Source organism: Idiotropiscis lumnitzeri, chromosome 6 (genome assembly GCF_059441095.1).
Source record: "Idiotropiscis lumnitzeri isolate Australia: NSW breed Sydney's pygmy pipehorse chromosome 6, RoL_Ilum_1.0, whole genome shotgun sequence".
Taxonomy (NCBI): Eukaryota; Metazoa; Chordata; class Actinopteri; order Syngnathiformes; family Syngnathidae; genus Idiotropiscis; species Idiotropiscis lumnitzeri.
The window spans coordinates 7,346,878-7,366,362 of record NC_142396.1 but is presented as its reverse complement, the minus strand read 5'-3'; the positions used below and the strand labels follow the sequence as shown (position 1 = coordinate 7,366,362).

The 19,485-nt window shown below is 41.3% G+C and overlaps 2 protein-coding genes across 2 annotated transcripts; both read left to right on the top strand.

The window, feature by feature from the left end:
- The first annotated feature begins 755 nt into the window (after positions 1-755).
- On the top strand, positions 756-13,197 carry LOC148334977 (AT-rich interactive domain-containing protein 3B-like). Its single transcript, XM_088299355.1, has 9 exons — positions 756-1,254; positions 2,339-2,941; positions 8,496-8,567; positions 8,646-8,718; positions 9,691-9,874; positions 10,628-10,878; positions 10,954-11,262; positions 11,345-11,434; positions 12,024-13,197. The coding sequence occupies exons 1-9, from the start codon at positions 1,228-1,230 to the stop codon at positions 12,161-12,163; spliced, it is 1,749 nt and encodes a 582-aa protein (XP_088155481.1). The 5' UTR covers positions 756-1,227; the 3' UTR covers positions 12,164-13,197.
- Positions 13,198-14,886: 1,689 nt separating this feature from the next.
- On the top strand, positions 14,887-19,106 carry LOC148334976 (uncharacterized). Its single transcript, XM_088298949.1, has 5 exons — positions 14,887-15,426; positions 15,502-16,445; positions 16,746-16,902; positions 17,677-17,837; positions 17,914-19,106. The coding sequence occupies exons 1-5, from the start codon at positions 15,282-15,284 to the stop codon at positions 18,058-18,060; spliced, it is 1,554 nt and encodes a 517-aa protein (XP_088155075.1). The 5' UTR covers positions 14,887-15,281; the 3' UTR covers positions 18,061-19,106.
- The last annotated feature ends 379 nt before the right edge of the window (positions 19,107-19,485 follow it).

Sequence of the window (19,485 nt, the reverse complement as noted above, 5' to 3'; positions counted from 1 at the left end):
TCAATCCGACACTTGACTGAAAGCATCAAATCAAAAATACACCATCAGTTGATGTCATGTATTATTGCTAGTTGTTGATGAGTTATGTAATTATTTGATATTGCTTTCAAAGCAAAAATAGGAATAAATTAATGGGGCATCTCCCAACAGCCAACTGGCTTTGGTTTCTTGTGTGATTTAGGTGTAACAAGGTCATAACATGCCAAAAATATAGCGGTGTACACCTCCCACATTTGGTATAAATAATTTTTCAGAAGCTATATGGAATATAATTTTTACAGCACAAGCCGCGGTTCGCAGAGAACCTCCACAACAACAGAGGAATCGTGAGCTGTCGTAACTCTAACACGAGTGAAAAATCCCTCCCTCTTGCAACCCTGATCTGGAGCGGCTAAAAATAGTTATAGAATAATCGAATACCATGACAGAAAACCATCGAATTAAACTACATTGTATTCAGTAGACATGTTTATTATTTAATGTATTCATATGTGCCCGTCACTAAAAGTGTGTTTCGCTAATCAAACTTGGCTGTAACGAGCTCTTTCATCAACCAATCAGGAAATGGGGAAATGCTGCCATCTCCGAGGCCAGCTCACGCCGCGAGGACACATTTGAATTCTGATTGGATAAAAAAAAGCAGCCCAATCAGGGGCCAGCACTACCAATTTACAAGGCGTTCGGCATTTTAGATTGACTTGGGGGGGGGAAAAAAGTCACTTCCACACCCAATGGAAATAGATCGAAATGACAAGACTGTTGGGAATAAATTAATACAAACACTTTCATTGAAAACGTATTCGAATTAAGCTGTAAATGTAGGTCACTGCAGCGAAAGCCTTGCAGGCAATGCTCATTGGCAGATGTTCTTTAAAGCCTTCCAGCACCTTTAGGTTCCTATTGGTGTCTGCAAGGAAATCCACTTTTACGAGCTATGGGCGGATCTCATTCATTCATTTACGCAAGTTAGGGGTGTAAAAAAAAAAGACAATATGTGTGTAGTTTCCAAGCGCCGTGACCACGTAGCTTGTTCATGACCCCACCTCCTGCTCTTCATCCTCCTCCCTTCCTCCTCCTCCTCAGCTCCGATCGGCTTGTTCTCCTAAAACGACAAGAGCCCAAAGCAACCAAGTCACTTTGTTTCCGAGTCACCTTTCTCGTCCGAAAGGCTCGTGCGATGCGATTCGTTCGCGCGGGGCCCAAGAAGAAGGAACAAGTCGATCGGGGATGATGGATTACTCCAAGGGGCAAATGGTGAGTGTCGACGACCGCTCAGTTCGTGGCTCCCCACTCGTGTTTGCTTACCCCGACAAAGCGCTGCAGGCCACATATCTGCTCGCTTACCTCACCCTTGGTTTGCTTTTAACCCCCTAACCTACAGCGACACACTTGGCTTAACGATTATCGTTTATACGCTCCCTCCAAACGCTTTAATTAAAGCGAACATTGGCCAAGAAATTGAGGTAGACAACTTCCCATTTTAACATGGGGCACAGAAATGGTAGTTTTGAAAGTTTCCTGTTTATTGTGTGTATGCATTCGTTATATTTATGAAGACCATTTGCTCATAAAACAAGCACGTATTTGTATTCCACAATTTGATGACTCAATATGGAAACTGTTCACTTTGAAACACGTCAAACGAATGAACAGGAAATTTATCTATCTATCTATCTATCTATCTATCTATCTATCTATCTATCTATCTATCTATCTATCTATCTATCTATCTATCTATCTATCTATCTATCTATCTATCTATCTATCTATCTATCTATCTATCTATCTATCTATCTATCTATCTATCTATCTATCTATCTAATCTGGTGAACACTATTCCTTCCCTTCACACGAAACGTGACACTGTATCCAATGATTAAGACCACCTTTCATTGCTCGCATGAAAAAACAAACATTCCAGTGTTTGATGTTTGTGTAGGTGTTTGACCTTTTTTAAACCTCCCTGCACAAAGGTTTACTATCCCACAATTGATGCCTCTCTTTGTGAACACGTTTCCCCATAAAAGAATGAAACCATTTTAGATGGATGAACACAAACATGTTTGTAGAATATCATTTGCACTTAAAATATTTTCCCATGTTTTATAGCCAGAAATGGTTCACTTTAAATTTTTGGCTAGTTAATTTCCAAAAACGATAAAAATCTAGTAGTACTCCTCTTTGGAGAAATTAATAATGGTAATGAGGCTGATTGCCCAGCTAATATGCTGCTACCATCTATTTATCTTTCTCTCAAGTTATTTTATTTGTCCTAAAATTAAAAAAAAAATGTTTACAATTGAATCAAAGTGAAGTCATAGTGTTGTGTATTTCTCAGTCCAGTTTATCTGAGGAGGGCAGCTCCACTAGGTGCCCCCAATCCAGTCCTGCCGGCCTGAAGCTTGAAGTGTTGATGGAGCACCTTCAGAGACAGCAAGTAGCCAAACAGGACATGAACATCCAGGAGAAACACCTGCTTCAAGCTCAGCTCCTCTTCGCCCAACACGCTGCTGCTGCTGCCAGATCTCACCCGGGCTCCAGGCCGGACCTATTCAGCAAAGCGGATGGACTCACTCCGCAAGCTTTGAACAACCACCTAAACAGTGTCAATGCCGGGGAAGATGAGGACGAGGAGGATGATTGTGAGGATGATGACGATGATGGTGACTCTGATGAGGAGGAGATGGGGCTGGATGCGGAGGAGAGCGGGCCTTATCAGGAGGCCAAAAAGCTCCCAATGGAGCAGGTTCCGGGGCCCCCTTTCAACTCTTACCCCGGGCCTCAACCGGAAGCCGGCAAGTCGCCTCCTCATCTTCCTCTTCCCCCTGTAGCCATAAAACAGGAGCAGGAAGAGAAGGAGGTGCTGTCTCCCGTCGGCCCACCTTCCTTCACGTCAGCCAACGGCTTCACTGACTGGCCCTACGACGAGCCTCTAAAACAAGTAAGCATCCTCTATGTTAAATTAAACATCTGTAAATCCTCAATCCCCCTCCCCGCCCCTCCCATGAGCCCTTTGCTTTGCTGCTGAAAGAAGAAACGTGGCTCTTTTGGCAAAACGCCCAAAGTGTAATAGTTCTCAACTACCCTTCACAGCGCCGAGTGTCTACTTCACTTATATCATGCACTCTTGATAAAATGCCACCAGGCTGGCTAATTCCTCTTGGCTGTGAGCCAAGCCACAGTACTGTAACTCCGAAGCAATATCTGTGTGTTCACCGGCAAGGGCTCATTGCTGGTTTGGTAATATATTGCTTTTGAAAACTTTCACGTGATGCCACCAAACAGAAATGTCGCCGATAAAACTGTGCACTTTATTTTTTTTTCCGAATATTATTATTAGTAAACAGTTATTAAAAAAAGAGGTTTTGAGATTTTTATTGAAACTCCCAGGTGAGGTTTTCTGTCAAAGTAAATGTACAACAAATAAAATGATGCTTTGCATATTTTAAACTACCTGTTATCTTAGCTTATTGGTCCGCTAACGTTAAATAGCAACTACGCATATAGACAGACACTATAATCAAACTCATAGTTCGTTCGGGCTGCACAATTTTGAAAAATAATCTAACTGCGATTCGTCTATCACCACTGGAATAAATGAATCAAATTTACATACATTTAAAGGAACACAACCCATGATCAACTGAAATGAATTTTTTTTTGTCCTGAATTGCAACCTTTGCGATTTGAAACCTGCATTCTACTGCTTTGTGATTTGTTGATTGTTGATTTAAATTTGGTTCATTGTTCAGCTCTACTGGCAGTCATATATTCTTTATCCTCTGCCTAGAACGATTAATGTATGCGCCTTACTGATGAGTTCAGAGAGGAGTTACGACATCGCAATAGACCTCATCTCTTAGGGGTACCAATGATGATCTTATCTCAAGTTACTCACAAATGTACCGAACTTTATGTGAAATCTGGTCCCATTTAGTTAAACGCAAAGCTATTTGTTTGTTGTATGACTAGCAATATTACATCCTGCTATCTAGTGGAAGAACTTTTGACAATTCAACCTGCCACTATACTCTTTCATGGATAGCCAGATGATCAAAATAAAATGATTACTTTCGAACAAAATGAATGAACAAAAATGTCTTCCAGTGTCTGTTTCTGGTTAACAAGAGCCAATTTAACAAGCCCTCATCTCCCTTGTGCAGTCCCCCGCGTCAATACGATTCAGTCTGATTAATGAAGCCAGTAGCCCGAGGGGCCGCCAGACTGAAGCCTAAAAGTAAAGTTTACTTATAGTACAGTTTCAGTGGAGCAGAAGTGTTGGTTAGGTGCATTGACACGCTTCTTTCTAGCATTTTTGTGTTTAATTTTATTAACCCATTCAGTTCACTCACCCACTGTCTTCTGTTGTTTGAGTGTAAAAGAAAAAAAATCTTTCTCCCCTGGCCACACCCCTAAACAACTCGTTGCTAAGATAGCTATAGCTCAGTGGATAGCGCTGCATAATTTAGTTGTCGCCTAGCAACACAAAATGGCACAGTAATTCACATGCAAGTGATCAATACATAATGGCAACGCAAGTCCTTGCTTCAGCACGGCATTCAGGCAGCGTTAAAAACACCACTCTCGGTTTAATGCATAAAACCGGGTGCCGTTAAAAATGCATTGTGCCATTAATGAATGTTTTTTAGGCCGCTTTAATTCTCTCCTTTGCTTGAAGTGCCACAACCCATTCTGAGTCATGTCAAACTGTGATTTTTCACAGGTTCTTTATATGTGAGGTGTGGGCTGTCACCTGCAAGTGAAAATCCTCAAATGTAGATTCACTTTTGGATCACATCCCTTAGTTAACCGGATTTGAATGCGGCTCCGATTGTTGCTCGGAAAGTTGCGTCCATTGGTTTTAGGAGGCTCTGGAAACTAATATTACATAATAATGGCTGCACACTTTCTGTTCATTTTGGTCTTCTCAGCCCTTTCATGTCACTGTTTAAATGAGCGTCTTGGGTAATACGATAAAAGATTCCTCACGCTGGATGGCCATTGTTCACCCTTTGTGTGCGGTCTCACTGTAAAGGCTAGTGGCGCTTTGCGAGGGCGTTAAAGAGCCCCCGTTTGCTCAGCAAGGGGTCGGATAAATGATCTTGACTTGTATGGAGGATTAAAGGCAGAATAATTTGATTGGATTAAAATTGTAGTCTCCCCTGCTGTTCTATTGAATCGCTATATTTTCACTTTTGAATGATTTCATAATGAGGCCTTTAAGAATCAATTAAAAACAAGGGTGGGGGTGGAAAATGAAGCCTCGGATACTACGAGATGGAAAATACATATTAAAGAAGAAATGGAGTTTAGCAAAAGAGATGTTTTACACGTAGTCAAAGTAGAGTTTTACGTCAAACAAAAGAAACCTTTTGCTGACCTACATAACGAATACTATCAGCATTCCCAGGGTTGGTTGTGTGAAAGCTCTGTGAGCAATTAACTGCCAGCTCTTTTGTTAATAGAGCCACAGTAGGTCCCACTTGCTCATCAATAAGGGGGGAAGGGTTTTATTTCCATTTGATGGTGAAAGGACTGGGATGTTTATCTACCTTCGCGTCAATAGAGTTTCTACGCGGGGGAGTACAAGGGCCTTTATTAGAAATTCTAAGCCCAGCTATTACATATGTCAAAAGCTACCCCAGGGTGAGGTTTGTGTGCGAGGAGGCTGCAGACAATCATTTAGTTGAAGCTATATTGGAAGAAATTTACTAAATAATACCCATTGAGTTTACCTAACAAAATGAAACTTTACAATACAGCAACAATATGTGGACGTAAAATGGAAAAGAACCCATGCAAATTGCCACAAGCGCTTTGTTACAGCTCCAGCATTTGTGAAATACGCTATATAAATAAAGTTGTATTGTATTGTATATTTCATTTTTTATGTACATCAGGCCTAGATAATGTTTTGTGCGCTCCCACTTGTCCAAACACAGCAAAGCAGCAGAATCCATCTGTCTCAATCCATCTGGGAGGCGGCCATTTTTTTTTTTTTTTTTTTTTGGGAGGCGGCCATTTTGCCACTTGCTGTCAACTGAAAATGACCCCACAGTTGCTCAGGTAACAGCCAATCATAGGTTAGCTGCTGTCTGAGTCTGGTCATGTGACATTGGCAGGCTGAACCGTGATTGGTCATTACCTGAGCCATGAGCAACTGTGATATCATTTTCAGTCGACAGCAAGTGGCAAAATGGCCGCCCCCTGAGATAGATAAAAATCGGTGGATTTCATTTTTAATTCATATTCCACAACCACAATATTAACCAGATAGCCAAGTTGAGATTAGTGTGGGCGCAAAGAACACTTGGCAAACAAAGTTTTTGACACATGTCCATGTTTTAAAAAAAAAAAAAAAAATTTTTAGATTTGTTTTTGTTACTGTCGTAATCTGATTTATTTACCGATTTCTGTTTTAGCATTCGCCTAACCTAGATCACCAAATCCTATAATTACAATAATTCTGCTATTCTTTATTGCAATACAGATTAATTGCTTGTGTTTATTGAAAAAAATACATTGGAAGAGGACTTAGAAAAATGGAAAATGAATCACTTACTAAATCCTTATCACATAATTGAGGAGAAAATATCACAATTGGATTATTTGGCAAAATTGTTCGAGCATTATACTTGTAAATTGCAAGTCTTTATTCGAAAGACTCCTGCTTTCAAGGACAATTTGTTGCCAAAAACTAATGGCCTGGCATGGTTCCACATGAACAAATAAATGTTTGAACAACTGCAACCGTGGAAAAATCTACTTAATAATTGCCCGTTGAGTCTAAAGCGGCTAACGTGAGTTATGTTTCTACTGTAAACACAAGGGGAGTTGTAGTTGATGTTTTTAGTTGTTTTGGTTCTCATGTGGTTTATAGCTGAGAGTGTGAAATGTTGTTATGGGACCATTCCTTGAACCATGGTTTTGGTTGCCAAGCAAAAACAACAGAGATGTTACAATCACATTCAGAGCAATAACCAAAACATTCCTTTATTTTGATGAAGCACAAGTGTGATAAATGGACAAGCCGATCCTGTCGGGTACATGCACGTATTGTGTTGTGTAAAACACACCCTTGTTTCAGTACAAAACATCCAAATTGAACTGAACGGTGTGTCACGTATGCCGACAAGTGGACCGGTAACAGTTGTGGTGACAACAATGACGTCAAACGGTGACTTTTGGATGCGCACGGCACAAATTCTCTTTTGTGAACACTTTCATATTGATATCATCTCACTGCTGTGCATGCGTGTCTGCGGGACAAGAACATCTCAGCAGGCTTTTCCACACGGTTGCCCGCTCACTCACATTTTCACCTTTAACTGTCACATTAAGTCGGAGCTCATGGAGCTATAACATGTGACATTAAACTACCTCATGACAAAAGAGCTTTCTCCCTCATCTCCCTCTCACTGGCCACCGCTCTGAGCAAACTCTCCCCCCCTTAAATGATGTATTATGTATACACAGTAGAGCAATACAGGCACCCATTCTGTTGGGGGCGACTAAGGGGGTAAGCAAGGGGGGAGTAAAGCCCACTGTCCCGGGTGATGACAGGTGGAATACTTTAAGTGGAATCACGCTGTTTTGACAAATTTCTGAAAATGATACTGTATGTTGGGCAGCAAGCATCGATCCCCAAGGACAAGCTAAGGTGATGCATGGTGGTCGCTGCTCTATGTGACAAGCAAGCTTCGTACGTGCTATCGTTACTCATTTCGCTAGCTTGGGTGTTGAATATTAGCGTAATGCGATCGAGCCACTTTGCATCTTAACTTGCATCAACTGTCATTTTTTTTTTTGTATTTCTCTCATCTGTGGTCCATGGCCCGGTGGTTGGGAACCACTGAGTTGGAACCAACACCCACTGAAATGCAATAGTTTTGTTTTGTTTTTTAATGTATTTATTTTATGTATTATATTTTTTCCAATTAATCGGTAATCAGCATTTTGTTTTGTCAAAATTGGCATAGGCCTAAAAAAAAAAAAATCCATAGTGATTGCGCCTTACTGATAATGCACACTAAACATCAAATCAAATACATTTTTTTAATATCGCACTTTTCATTCATAAAATGCAGCTCAAAGTGCTTTACAATAAAAACATCCCAATTACAACCAAAAAGGAAGTATTACCTTAGGTCAGATATTCAGAAAATCATCATGACACCCAAATTGAGTTAGCAATTAAATGAGTACATTTTAGTAGCAACACACTCAAAGCATGACTATAAATCTCATCAACTTGCAGTGTACTGAAAATACATAACATTTCGTCTTAATAGGCATACGGGAGAATGGAGAAGAATGTAATTCACAATCAATAATGTTCGTCAGCCATGCATCTACGTTACTTTCTGCTCATACCTACTGAACAGCGTTAAATCTGTCTAATTAGTATTATTATTTTGAAAAGGCCTAATTCCGGCCAGCCGATAAATCAGTCGAGCCTTAGTCCAAACTGATCCCTTCTCTCATCGTACTCATAGAGAGCTCCCATCTGGGCTGAGGAGAACGAAGGAGGAAGAGGAAGAGCAGAACCATCCAGAGACTTTGCAAAGGTCAGTCGATTCAGCGGAGGCCCTCTTTCTCGTTTGGACAAGAAATTATGCTAATGAGTGTTTTCATCTGCGTTGTAGCTTTACGAACTGGACAACGACCCCCAGCGCAAGGAATTTCTTGATGATCTGTTTGTCTTCATGCAAAAACGAGGTCAGATTCTCATTTCTTGTTCTTTTTAATATAGAGGTTTTTGTTAAGCTCCTTAGGATTCTGATGAAAATGAAACTATAACATTTACAGGCAAATGTTTTAGTCGTTGGCAACTCTCAGGGCTATTATTAGTTGACTTTTACTTAATGTGTAACTAAATTCTTAACTGCACTTGACAGTGAAAATTTAACAATAGGGCAAAAGGTGTAGTTTAATATTAAGTAGTAAGTGGTGCTAACTAGAATGTCAACACCCACACAAGTTGGATCTACATATTTTACGTACATAAATGTGCACCATCTTGAAGATTTTTTCAAGCCTTAAATATTTTGTGCATCACAAAAAAATATTTAAAAAAAACAATTAAAGGCACATTTTCCACCATAAATCACATTTTCTTGAATGATTGTACAGTATAGTCCAAAGCCAGCCATTAATTAAATTTTTGGATTATCTCATCAATTGTCCATGAATTAATAATACTTTGTATTAAAGTATAAACAATAATTTTTCACTGATTTCATTCAAGTGTTCAGAAGAATTAGTCAGCTCAACAAAGAGGTCACACACAGGTTCATGTTCATGATTAGCCTGGGCTAATCTTATTTCTCCAACTTGTATTTAGCCTTCTTCATTAAATGGCTTTACTACAGAGGCTCAGGCTCTGTGGAGTTAGCTATCAACCCTGTGATTGGCAGCCACTGCTGCTCACTCACCCCACGCCCCATGCTGTGCTCAAATCAATTCTCTAACAAAGCACCCCCACTCCCGCCATCCATCTGAAATAAACCTCATGAGAAGAATGTATATCCACAGATTGCACATGCTGAGCCTTTTTTTTTTTACCTGATATTACTCTCTGGCCTTAAGGTGACCTAAGCAGACAGCTCATATTTTCTCCCATTTTGCGCAAATCACCCTTGGCTGCAATTTGAATTGACATCATTGTAATGATTTTTTTGCTTCCTTCAGGGACGCCTGTGAACCGGATCCCCATTATGGCCAAACAGGTGCTGGACCTGTACAAACTTTATAAGCTTGTGACAGAGAAGGGAGGCCTGGTGGAGGTCATCAACAAGAAGATTTGGAGAGAAATCACCAGAGGTCTCAACCTCCCCACGTCCATTACCAGTGCCGCTTTCACTCTGCGCACCCAGTACGTGTCTGAACTATGGCAGGAGATAATATCCAGGTTTATTATTACCCCAACAGTCTCAAAATCTCGCGGATGCTACACTTGCTCGTGATAAGGCACACAATGTCCCTCCCATACCTTGGTCACTCAAGTTTATCTAATGATAATAGAAATCATTTATTATTCCCAAAATGGGGATGTCTAAATGTGGCAACAGCAGAGAGCAAAGTCAGAACACTAAAAGTGCACAACAAACACAATGTAAACTCTGGACTGTTAAAAAAAATGTAGTGCATTTTTGACATTGAAAACACATGCTAATATTGCCCAATTAGCATTTAACAAACTTTAACAAACACATTCTTGTGATTCATTAAGTGCGTTGTGCAAGTTACTCATTACCACTTGCCGTCATTTTTGTTATTTAAAATGTCTCTAAAGTGAGTTGTGTTGTCACAAAAACTGTGGATGGACATTTAGTAGTTTTCTGCAGTGCATTATTATTCCAGGAGCGTGTGGCACTGGTCCAGATTTCGTAATGCTTTTAGCGCTATAGATTTGGATCGCAACATCCATCCATCCATCCAACCATTAATTTCCAGAACACACATCCACACTCAGGTACTTGGAGCTTAAAATTGAACCCGGGACTTCAGAACTGTGAGACAGACTTGCATGTTTAAAAAAAGATTTGAAGAAATACAACTCAAAAAGGCGATTTATGGCTTGTGTAAAAAAAAAAAAAAAGATTTTGAATATGATTTTTTTTTTAAGGTATATGAAGTACCTGTACCCCTTTGAGTGTGAAAAGAAGGGTTTGAGTTCTCCAGGGGAGCTGCAGGCGGCCATCGACAGTAACCGCAGAGAAGGTCGTCGTCCCAGCTACACTAACAGCCTGTATCGCTATTCGCCCTCTCCAAACTCCGCTCCGCACAATCTCCTCTCATCGCCCACGATGCAAACCGCCACCTCTGGACTCAACACTTCCAGTCAATCAATCAGCCCAAATGTGAAGAAAAATCCAGGTATGATAATAATTCTCTTTTAGCCCATTTCATTTTCACGCTTGTTTTAAATGGACATTCGGCACAATATTACAGATGAGGCTTCAACTCCGATGATTCCCAGCCGGCTGCCCATGGCTCTGGCACTGGGGCAGCAGCAGCATCAGCATCATCATCATCAGCAGCAGCAGCCGCAGCAGCAGTTGGCCCAAGCTGCCACTCTCGAGCATCTCCGAGAGAGGCTGGAGCGCGGCGTAGGGGGCGCTGTTGCTGACGGCCCAGAGAAGAAAATGATGCGTCTGGCCGAAGAGCAGCAGCGGCTCATGCAGCAGGCGCTCCAGCAAAACCTCCTGGCGATGGCCTCCCACTTCAATCCCCTGAACTTCAAGCTCAACAATGGTCATGGTCAGTGGTCCTCTGCGTTAGCATTCATGGACCTCATGGGAGGCGGCCATTTTAAGGAAATGTTTGCGCTGGTTTCCCACAGAGAGCAAACAGGATTTGTCCCTGAGTATCTCGACCAATGGAGCGGCCAGTATTAGTGTGTCTGTGGAAGTTAATGGCACCATGTACTCCGGTAAGTTGTTCTTGTTGGTCATTCTGTATTTTTCCGGAACCGCTCCCAACACATCAAAAATCCTCTTTCACCCATTCACAATTTTTGTAATGTATAAGTAAGGAAAATAATGAAAGCCTCCCAAGCTGCTGTTGTTATTTTTCAAAAACAGCCTAAAAAAAAAAAAAAAAAAATATATATATATATATATATATATATATATATATTATTTAAGTCAATTTTCTTTCTCATTCAACCTTCATTTCTGTTAAAAATGCACTTCTAATATAACCAGCGTCATTTTTGTTTATCGCCAGCTGCTGAGTGTAATTTACTAATTTTGTTTTTAACTCAAGTAATCAGTAAAGTTACTTTTTCAAGATAACTATGGCAACACAAAAGCATACATGGTATATAGTTCATACTCGGAGGAGGTCGAGTTTATGCCAAGTAGCTGGACAAGCTAATGAACATGGAAAAAAAAAAAATGACGTGGCCATGATGTCATCGCATTGCTGGAATTTTCCAGCATTTGCCTCGTGTGCTGCTTTGCCTTCCTTCGCTGGACTCTGTGAACCAGGATTCACTTGCGCTTGTCTTTTGTGACCAGGAACACTGTTTGCTCAGAAGTCTGGCGCGCCAGTGGTTTCGCAGGCTGTAACTCCAGCAGGGACGAGCGGTTTCAGTGCCTTCTCCTCCTCTCACAGCCCCTCCTCTTCATCCTCAAATTCCTCAAAGGGACCAAATTAAAGATCCGTTTGTTTTTGTTTGTTTGTTTTACACCTCCTTATCCTTATTGAGTGGTTTGTAAGAGCTCTCTAGTCAGGCAAGAAGTGTTTGAAATATGTATGCTACTAGGTCTAATGTCTTGTTCTTTCAGTCTATCAGCCTTGACACACTTGGATGTTTTCCATGATACGTTTGCTGTTAGTTTGCGTTAATATTGTCAAGCGCGTGGCCTCGGAAAGCTTCTAAACGTAACTTGTTAATCTTAGTTCCTGATGTAAGCTTTTTTTGAATGTAGTGATGTTTAAGTGTCTTTAGTGCTGAGAGAGAATCAATGCTGTTTTTTTGCGACATCTATAGCTAGTTTGTCATCCTGTTCTATTGCCCCATAGAGCAGCGGTGTTGCCAAAGTGAATGACGACCAAAAAAGCCTTAGCTCGGTGTCATAGTTCTGTTTCGTGACCAGTCGATATGATTTAAGATGACAGGTGGTTGGTCACTGCGAGTAGAGTTTTCACGGCAAACTTCAGGGAAAATTGTACACTTTCAGGTACCACAGGACCTTTTGTATTGAGAAGGATTTTTAGAAACATTTGCTGGTTGGAGTTTTTATTTGTATTTTATTTTCTTTATTTAATTATTGTAGTTCTGCCTCAAACATATCTGCTGGGAGTTGTTTGTGTAGAAGCGATGCCATACTTACCTCATTTGATCAATGGTTTTTTTGGGGGGGGGATTTCTGAGCTCAGGAATGTCCACTGGACCCATAACATGCTGTAATGTATTTTTGTATAGGCGACGAATGTATCATTACTGACCTCACGTTGGATTAAACCAGTGCTACCTCAATCCTTGAGAGAAATATGCAATTCTTAAAGCAGCAGGAGCTGAAGTTGTCATCTGCTGACGTACTGTAAGTGGACAATCAAGTAAAATTGCAAACAAAATGTTACTGAGAACTTGACAAGTGTAAACACCAAGGCCCTGGTTTGGTCTTTGACAACATATTTGTTGGATGTACGGTCATGTGGAATAAAATAATCATGTGTGCTGTCCAATTATTATTTTTTTTAAGCTGGCCAGGGTGATTTTGAAATTAAGACAAGTTCACGCTCACACTTGAACCGCTTGAAATCTAAACTTTTTGGTGCAGCAATGAAAAGGTCGCTGGGCTCAAAGTACAATTTATGTAATCCTTTTCAGTGCCCAGATAATTTTTAACCAATCACTCACAAACCTTCATGTAATATACACCCATCTCACGATGACAGTCAAACCGGATGCATTTTAAAAGGTAACTGGGCCAAGCAAGGTAACTGAGTTCCAGGTTTTAATCAGTACACGATGTATTTCTTTTCTAAATCACTATCCCTCCTCGTGATAAGCAATTCACAAAGGTCACTGCAAGGAGTTGGGTTCAGAGGTTATACGGGTACATTTATATAACTGTCAATAAATAAAGTCAATTGTATCTATTTATTTTCCTCACTACGAATGTGAATGTACCACGTGTAATTGTATGTAGAAAGGCAGTAAATTTGTGTTAGACATGTTCTTCATAAACTCACAAATATTGTTTTTCATTATTGATGATCTCATTGATTCATATTTTGAAGTCATGTATGTGTTTATTTTCCAAGCATGTACGTTTCAAACTGCTGCTTTAGTTGCTTTATGAGTGAAGTGACCTCCAATTTTATTCAAAACCTGCCAGCAGGTCAAAAATTTAATGCAGCAAATTAAATACAGTGGTGTCTTGAGATACTGGTGATTCAGTCAGAAGGACAATTTTTGGGGGGAACAGTGTCAAGGTTGAGGAAGGTGAGGACCCAAACGCAGGGAAGCCAGGCAGGGGTAACTTAAAGGGCATTTATTAAACAGAAAACTAAGGCAAACAAGGAACTTGGAAAAACTTAACGACAGGAAACCAACGACAGGGAGAGGCGACAGGAACTGGCAACAGGCACAGGCAACCGGGACAAGCGACAGGGACAAGCGACACTTAAAATGACAATGAACCAACAAGAACTGAAAGCAACCAGGGAACTAAATACACACAAATTGACGAGACAACGAGGAGCACCTGGACAAGACATGGAGGGTTGGAAGGACCGGATTGGTTGACACTAGGGCTTGGGTAAACGAGCACAGGTGGACACAATAGACAAGACGAGACAAGACACATATACAAGGCCAAAACATGAAACCAAATACTAAACCAAAAATAACAAATACAAATCATGACAAACAGTTCTTTAAAAAAGAAACTCTAAGCTGCTTAATGCTACACCCAGTTGAAGTTTACTCTCAAACTAAACATCCAACTAATAATTACAAATTGTACTTTTAAATCGACCACATAACTTGGCCTGGAAAAAAAAGTCTTAGTGTTCGACTGTAGACAAGTACAAAATTTGTTCTAAAAAAAAAAAAAACGACCTTGATTGCATGTTGGGGAGGTCTCTGTGAATTCTGTATTATGCTGCCCCCATGTGGTCAAAAGGAAGAACAATCATGACTGAATCACAATGCCCAACCTGTCTAATCGCTGCGCTCGATTTAATTATGTTATTACACGAATGAATTAAACTTGTATCTCACTGTAATAAAGCACAGACAACCACAAACAAACTAACTGTGCAGCTAAGATTTCATGGGTGGCGAGGATGGATTGTGGGATTTATTGGTCGGGATAGGTTATTACGCCGTGATGCTGCTGGACGGACAGCTGGTACAGTGTCGGGTTGGAAAGAAGCATACAGACACCATGAGAGGCATTATGAGATGTAGATCACCGCCCATAGACCCCACCCTCTGGATCGCGATAATACTGGCGTACCCACTCGAGATGAGGAACTCACTGTCCTACTTTTATCAGGAGCCACTACGATAATCTTGTTTTTATGTGCTTTTATTGTATTCCCAAGAAAGACGCTCCAGCTTTGTGCTGTATAGTTTGGGGATATCCTACTTTGTTTTGCTGTATCTGCACTTTTGCATAAACCTAGTCATGTTGACTCAAGATGCTTTGACCGGAAGGAGCAGTTGGAAGTTGAAGCTGAGGACGTTTCGGTGCCTTGCAAAAACTTATTTGCTTCGTTAACTGTATGGTTTGCTCGCAAGTTTGACGGTGGGCGCCATCATGCCTTATCACGATGAAGAGTATCCCGGACAGCCACTGTGGCAGTCTGTGGTGCTTTTTTTCTGCAAGGGTATGATCGAGGTCATCATGGTCGTCCTCTTCCTCTGGCTTCTTGTGGAGGTGCTCTTCACTAAACAACTTGAAGGTAAAGCCAAGATGTTTTCTACATGCTCTGCGGTCATTTGTCCCCCAAAACGCTTGTGTTTTCTCTGTCTTACAGTCCACCTTCAAGTTCTCCTTTTTGTTGGGCTGATCACTTTCTGTCTGTGCTTGATCCTGGGATGTATTCTATGCTGGTGGCGGAGTCGCATTTGTAGTGATGAAGACAATGAAAGTGTGATGTCATCGGAGCCTGTGATCCTCGAGCGCTGCGCGCCCACCTCGACGACGCCCTCGTCATCATCCAGGCTTCACTACGAAGAACTGGACGGAGATACGCTGGACTACCCGTCCACGTTCACCAGCCCCACCCCTATTGTGGGGGATTTAACCTCCTGGTCTTTCTCTAATAACGCCCGGAAGGAGCAGCCGAAGAATGTTTTCTCATTGCGTCGCTTTAGTAATCCACCTCTTTATAAACCCATAGACACAAGCCATACTTCCCTGCCTGCTTTCCCCAAACTTATATCCAAGGCACTGCAAAGACGCTGCACTCTGACTGGCGATAGTATATCGTACCAGGAGCGCAGCAGGCTCAGCAGAAACACTCGCAGCACGCCCGAGGAACCGATCCCATTGGTTTCATTGAACTACGGCTCCGGCACCAGCTACGAACCGTCAATACCGACAAAACCCCACCTCAGTTATACAATACTTTTCTCCCCAGATAGACGAACCCTAACCATCACAGTCATCAGCCTCACAGGCTCATCTCACAAGTTGGATGACGTGTCGGTGCAGGCCTGCCTTCCGCCGCTCCACCCCAGTTTCACACAAGCGTCAATTCAGAGTGGCCTCGGTCGAGTTCTAGTTTTAAACGTGAACTCTGCAGAGGAGCTGGAAAGATGCACCCTGAGAATAGCGGTGTGCGCTCTGGATGAACACGGACTGAGCGCCACCACTCTGGGTGAGCTGCAGGCTGACTGTGGCGGAAGAGACTGGAATACAAACCATGAGATTCGTGTCAGCAAAGAGCTCCATTCAAACAAATGGGCGCTCAAAAAGGTTGTGGTCCAGAGAAGAATGATGTTGGTTCTCATCGGGCGAAATCCCTCCCATGCAAACGTTGTACAACCTCAACATTTTGTGTTGTTTTGGCATTTTGTCAAGTGGCCTCTTTTTAGCAGACTACTCCTTGGTTGAGTTATATCTACAATAATGCAGAACTGTCTGAGTAATGAAGACAAAGTGCGTACTAGTATATGGATAATACCGTGCGCTAGTTGGATATCGGATGAACATATAACCCGTAAAACTCATGGGACATGTCTTTCTCCTCCCTCTGAACTTGTGCCCTTCCTGCAGAGTGCGATGTACCAGGATGTACAGATGTCTAAGGGGCTTAGCTGTCCTCCACAGATCTTCATTCTGCTGCACTATAACCCTCACACACATCGAATCAAGGTGGCCGTCCTGAGGGCCGACAACTTGGAGGACCTCGTCCACACATCAACGGCACCAGGTAGAACCTGTCTCGCCGCTTGAACTTGTCACCCCGTGTTCCCCTGACACCGTGCAGTCACACGTTATGTAAGCTGCAGCGACAGGGATAACCTTGCTGGCGAGAGAGGGAAAATATTTCCCTTTTGCTTTTAATGTTTAGGGGATTATGGGATGTCTTACAGGACTTGAATGAAGTGGGAGATCATCCCTTTTTAAATGACATTGTGGTTTAATCCTTTACTAGTCACAATCCTCATAGGAAAGTGTTTCAATCTCCAGCGTATCGCTAATCTTTATTTGCATTAGCATGTCTGGGAATTATCTTCATGGCAGTGGGCAGCCATTATCATCTCAATTTCATGTGCTGGATGCCACGTGATTCTTATTAGAGGAGGTTAAGCCAGTAGAAACAGGTCGAATGAATATTTATACAACAACTGCGGTTTGTTTAAAACATATATTAACTGGCGTGATAACATAAGGGGAACGTCCTTGATCCTGTGGAAAGCTCATCATTTCGCCTGGAACAACTTAATTATTTTGTGTTGAAGTACCAAAGTAGAAACATGTGGAACAAATTAACATAAAAATATGACTTTCTTTCTCTCTTTTTTTTTTTTTAAATCTTCCAAATTGTGTTAAAATAATTCCAACTGTAACACTTGAATGCATAAGTAACATCAGAAAGTCAAGATTTTTATTTTATTTTGGAGGATTTTTTTCTGTGGATGAATGCATAACCTGTCATTGCGTTATGATTCCCACGTCGCTGAATATGAGTGTTTGTGTATAGACTACCAGGTGGTGATCAAGCTGCATCACGAGGGACTCGTGATCAGCAGCAGAGAAACAAAAGGAGGCTCGTTTGCCGTGTGGAACTCTTACTTCCTGTTTGAGCTCCCGCCAGGAGACATCAGTCAATTACCACTCATTTTGGAATTTATAATCACGCAGGTAAGATTCGTTTTTGATGCTCTAATTACAATGTAATGAACATTTCTCTTCAATATGCTCCTTTCCGTCATGGCAGAGTCACGCGCGGTCGCAATGCAAAGTCCTTGGTCGAGTCCTGATCGGTGCTGAGGCTGCGGATGCGGGACGTGCTCACTGGAGGGACGCGTGCACCCTGCAAGGGGAGCAGTCACGTTGGCACACGGTTCAACCAGAACCTTCATAGAAAAATATCAGACTGGGCGAGATGAACTGAACTTTAAATGATCTCCAGCCTACATACCAAGTTCAAATGGGTCATTGCCATGAAGTGCCCACAACTTCCAAATGGCTCGCCTTATTTTCATGTCTCATTATTTGTAAAAGTACAACAATTTTTTTGTAATTGTTTATTTGTACTTCCTCTCCTAAAAAAACTGAAAAAAAATTCTATTGAGTTGTGTAGGTAACATAATTGATGGGGAAACCTTTGAAATTACTGAACAATTCAGTTCAATGTGTCGCACTTAAAAGTTGAACGTACGGACATGTTTTGGGCCTAGTGAGATGAAATGCTGCTCACTACTCTCTTCCTGTGGCCACATCAGATGTGTTCCAGCAGTTTTCCTCCCATTGGATTATTTGAGAGAGGGTCATATGTGAGATTATAGAATGTGTATGTTAATGCAGACACCCCTGCAAATTTACTGTCCGCCTTGTTGATTAATGCAGGAGCTGGGATTAGCGCACATATGTGTGAGCATAATGGATGCTGTCATCTGTGTGCTGAGATTATGCCATTAATGATATTAATTTGCAGCTGTTACAGATTAAATATCCTCGCTTGCAGTCAATTAAGGTGAATAATAATCACAAGGTGGAGTCATGCGAGGCCAAGGATTTAAAACACATTCATATTTTGGTCTACAAGTTGCAGTTGTGGTCTGTAATGTTTATGTTCCAGACATTGCATGTTAAATTTTTAAAAACTACGGAGGCACCCCTCATTTGAATTCATAGATATCTTTATACATATTAAATGTACAATTGTAAAGACCCTATAAAGCAGGGGTCTTCATTCCTGTTCCCCAAGGGCCGCTGTCCAGCCCATTTTCCATCTCTCACAGGCTGCAAGATTTATTTGTGATGTGTGTGTGTGTGTCACATTTTCCGGTGCAAGATGCTGAGTTTGTGTCGTACGCACATTTTTAATATTCCCCTGCAGTGTATCTGTTTTGATTAAGTGATTGTCCATTACATGTGTAAAATTTTCGAATCAGCAATGACAAAAACAAAAACAATACAGCGAAATTATCGAGGGAACATTTGTAGCCTTTGTTTTGAAATGATGAGTCACTTAGAAGCATGAAGCATTTTTTTTTAAGAGAAATTGATGTAGAAATGGTAAAAGCAGTGGGGCAGGGAAAGAAAATTAATTGGTTGATACAGCACCAAGAGGAGAGCTGGAGAGAATTGATGTATTGGGAGTGACAGAAAATAAGAAATATAATAATATCAACAATTATATTTTGACGCACAAGTTTGAACGGTAGGAAAGCACGAGTCAGGAAAAGGCCAATGTGGAACACACAGTAAAATAAATAATAAAATATAACTGAGTGATAAAACGGATGATTAAGCTGTTGAGAAAAAAGAGAAAATTAGAGTGGCT

Bases quoted from the DNA above. Each gene is read 5' to 3' on its own strand.
- LOC148334977 (XM_088299355.1), top strand. From the start codon at position 1,228: ATGATGGATTACTCCAAGGGGCAAATG. The intron at 1,255-2,338 runs GTGAGTGTCGAC...TGTATTTCTCAG, and splicing joins ATTACTCCAAGGGGCAAATG to TCCAGTTTATCTGAGGAGGG. The intron at 2,942-8,495 runs GTAAGCATCCTC...TCGTACTCATAG, and splicing joins ACGACGAGCCTCTAAAACAA to AGAGCTCCCATCTGGGCTGA.
- LOC148334976 (XM_088298949.1), top strand. From the start codon at position 15,282: ATGCCTTATCACGATGAAGAGTATCCCGGACAGCCACTGTGGCAGTCT. The intron at 15,427-15,501 runs GTAAAGCCAAGA...TCTGTCTTACAG, and splicing joins CTTCACTAAACAACTTGAAG to TCCACCTTCAAGTTCTCCTT. The intron at 16,446-16,745 runs GTTGTGGTCCAG...CCCTTCCTGCAG, and splicing joins ACAAATGGGCGCTCAAAAAG to AGTGCGATGTACCAGGATGT.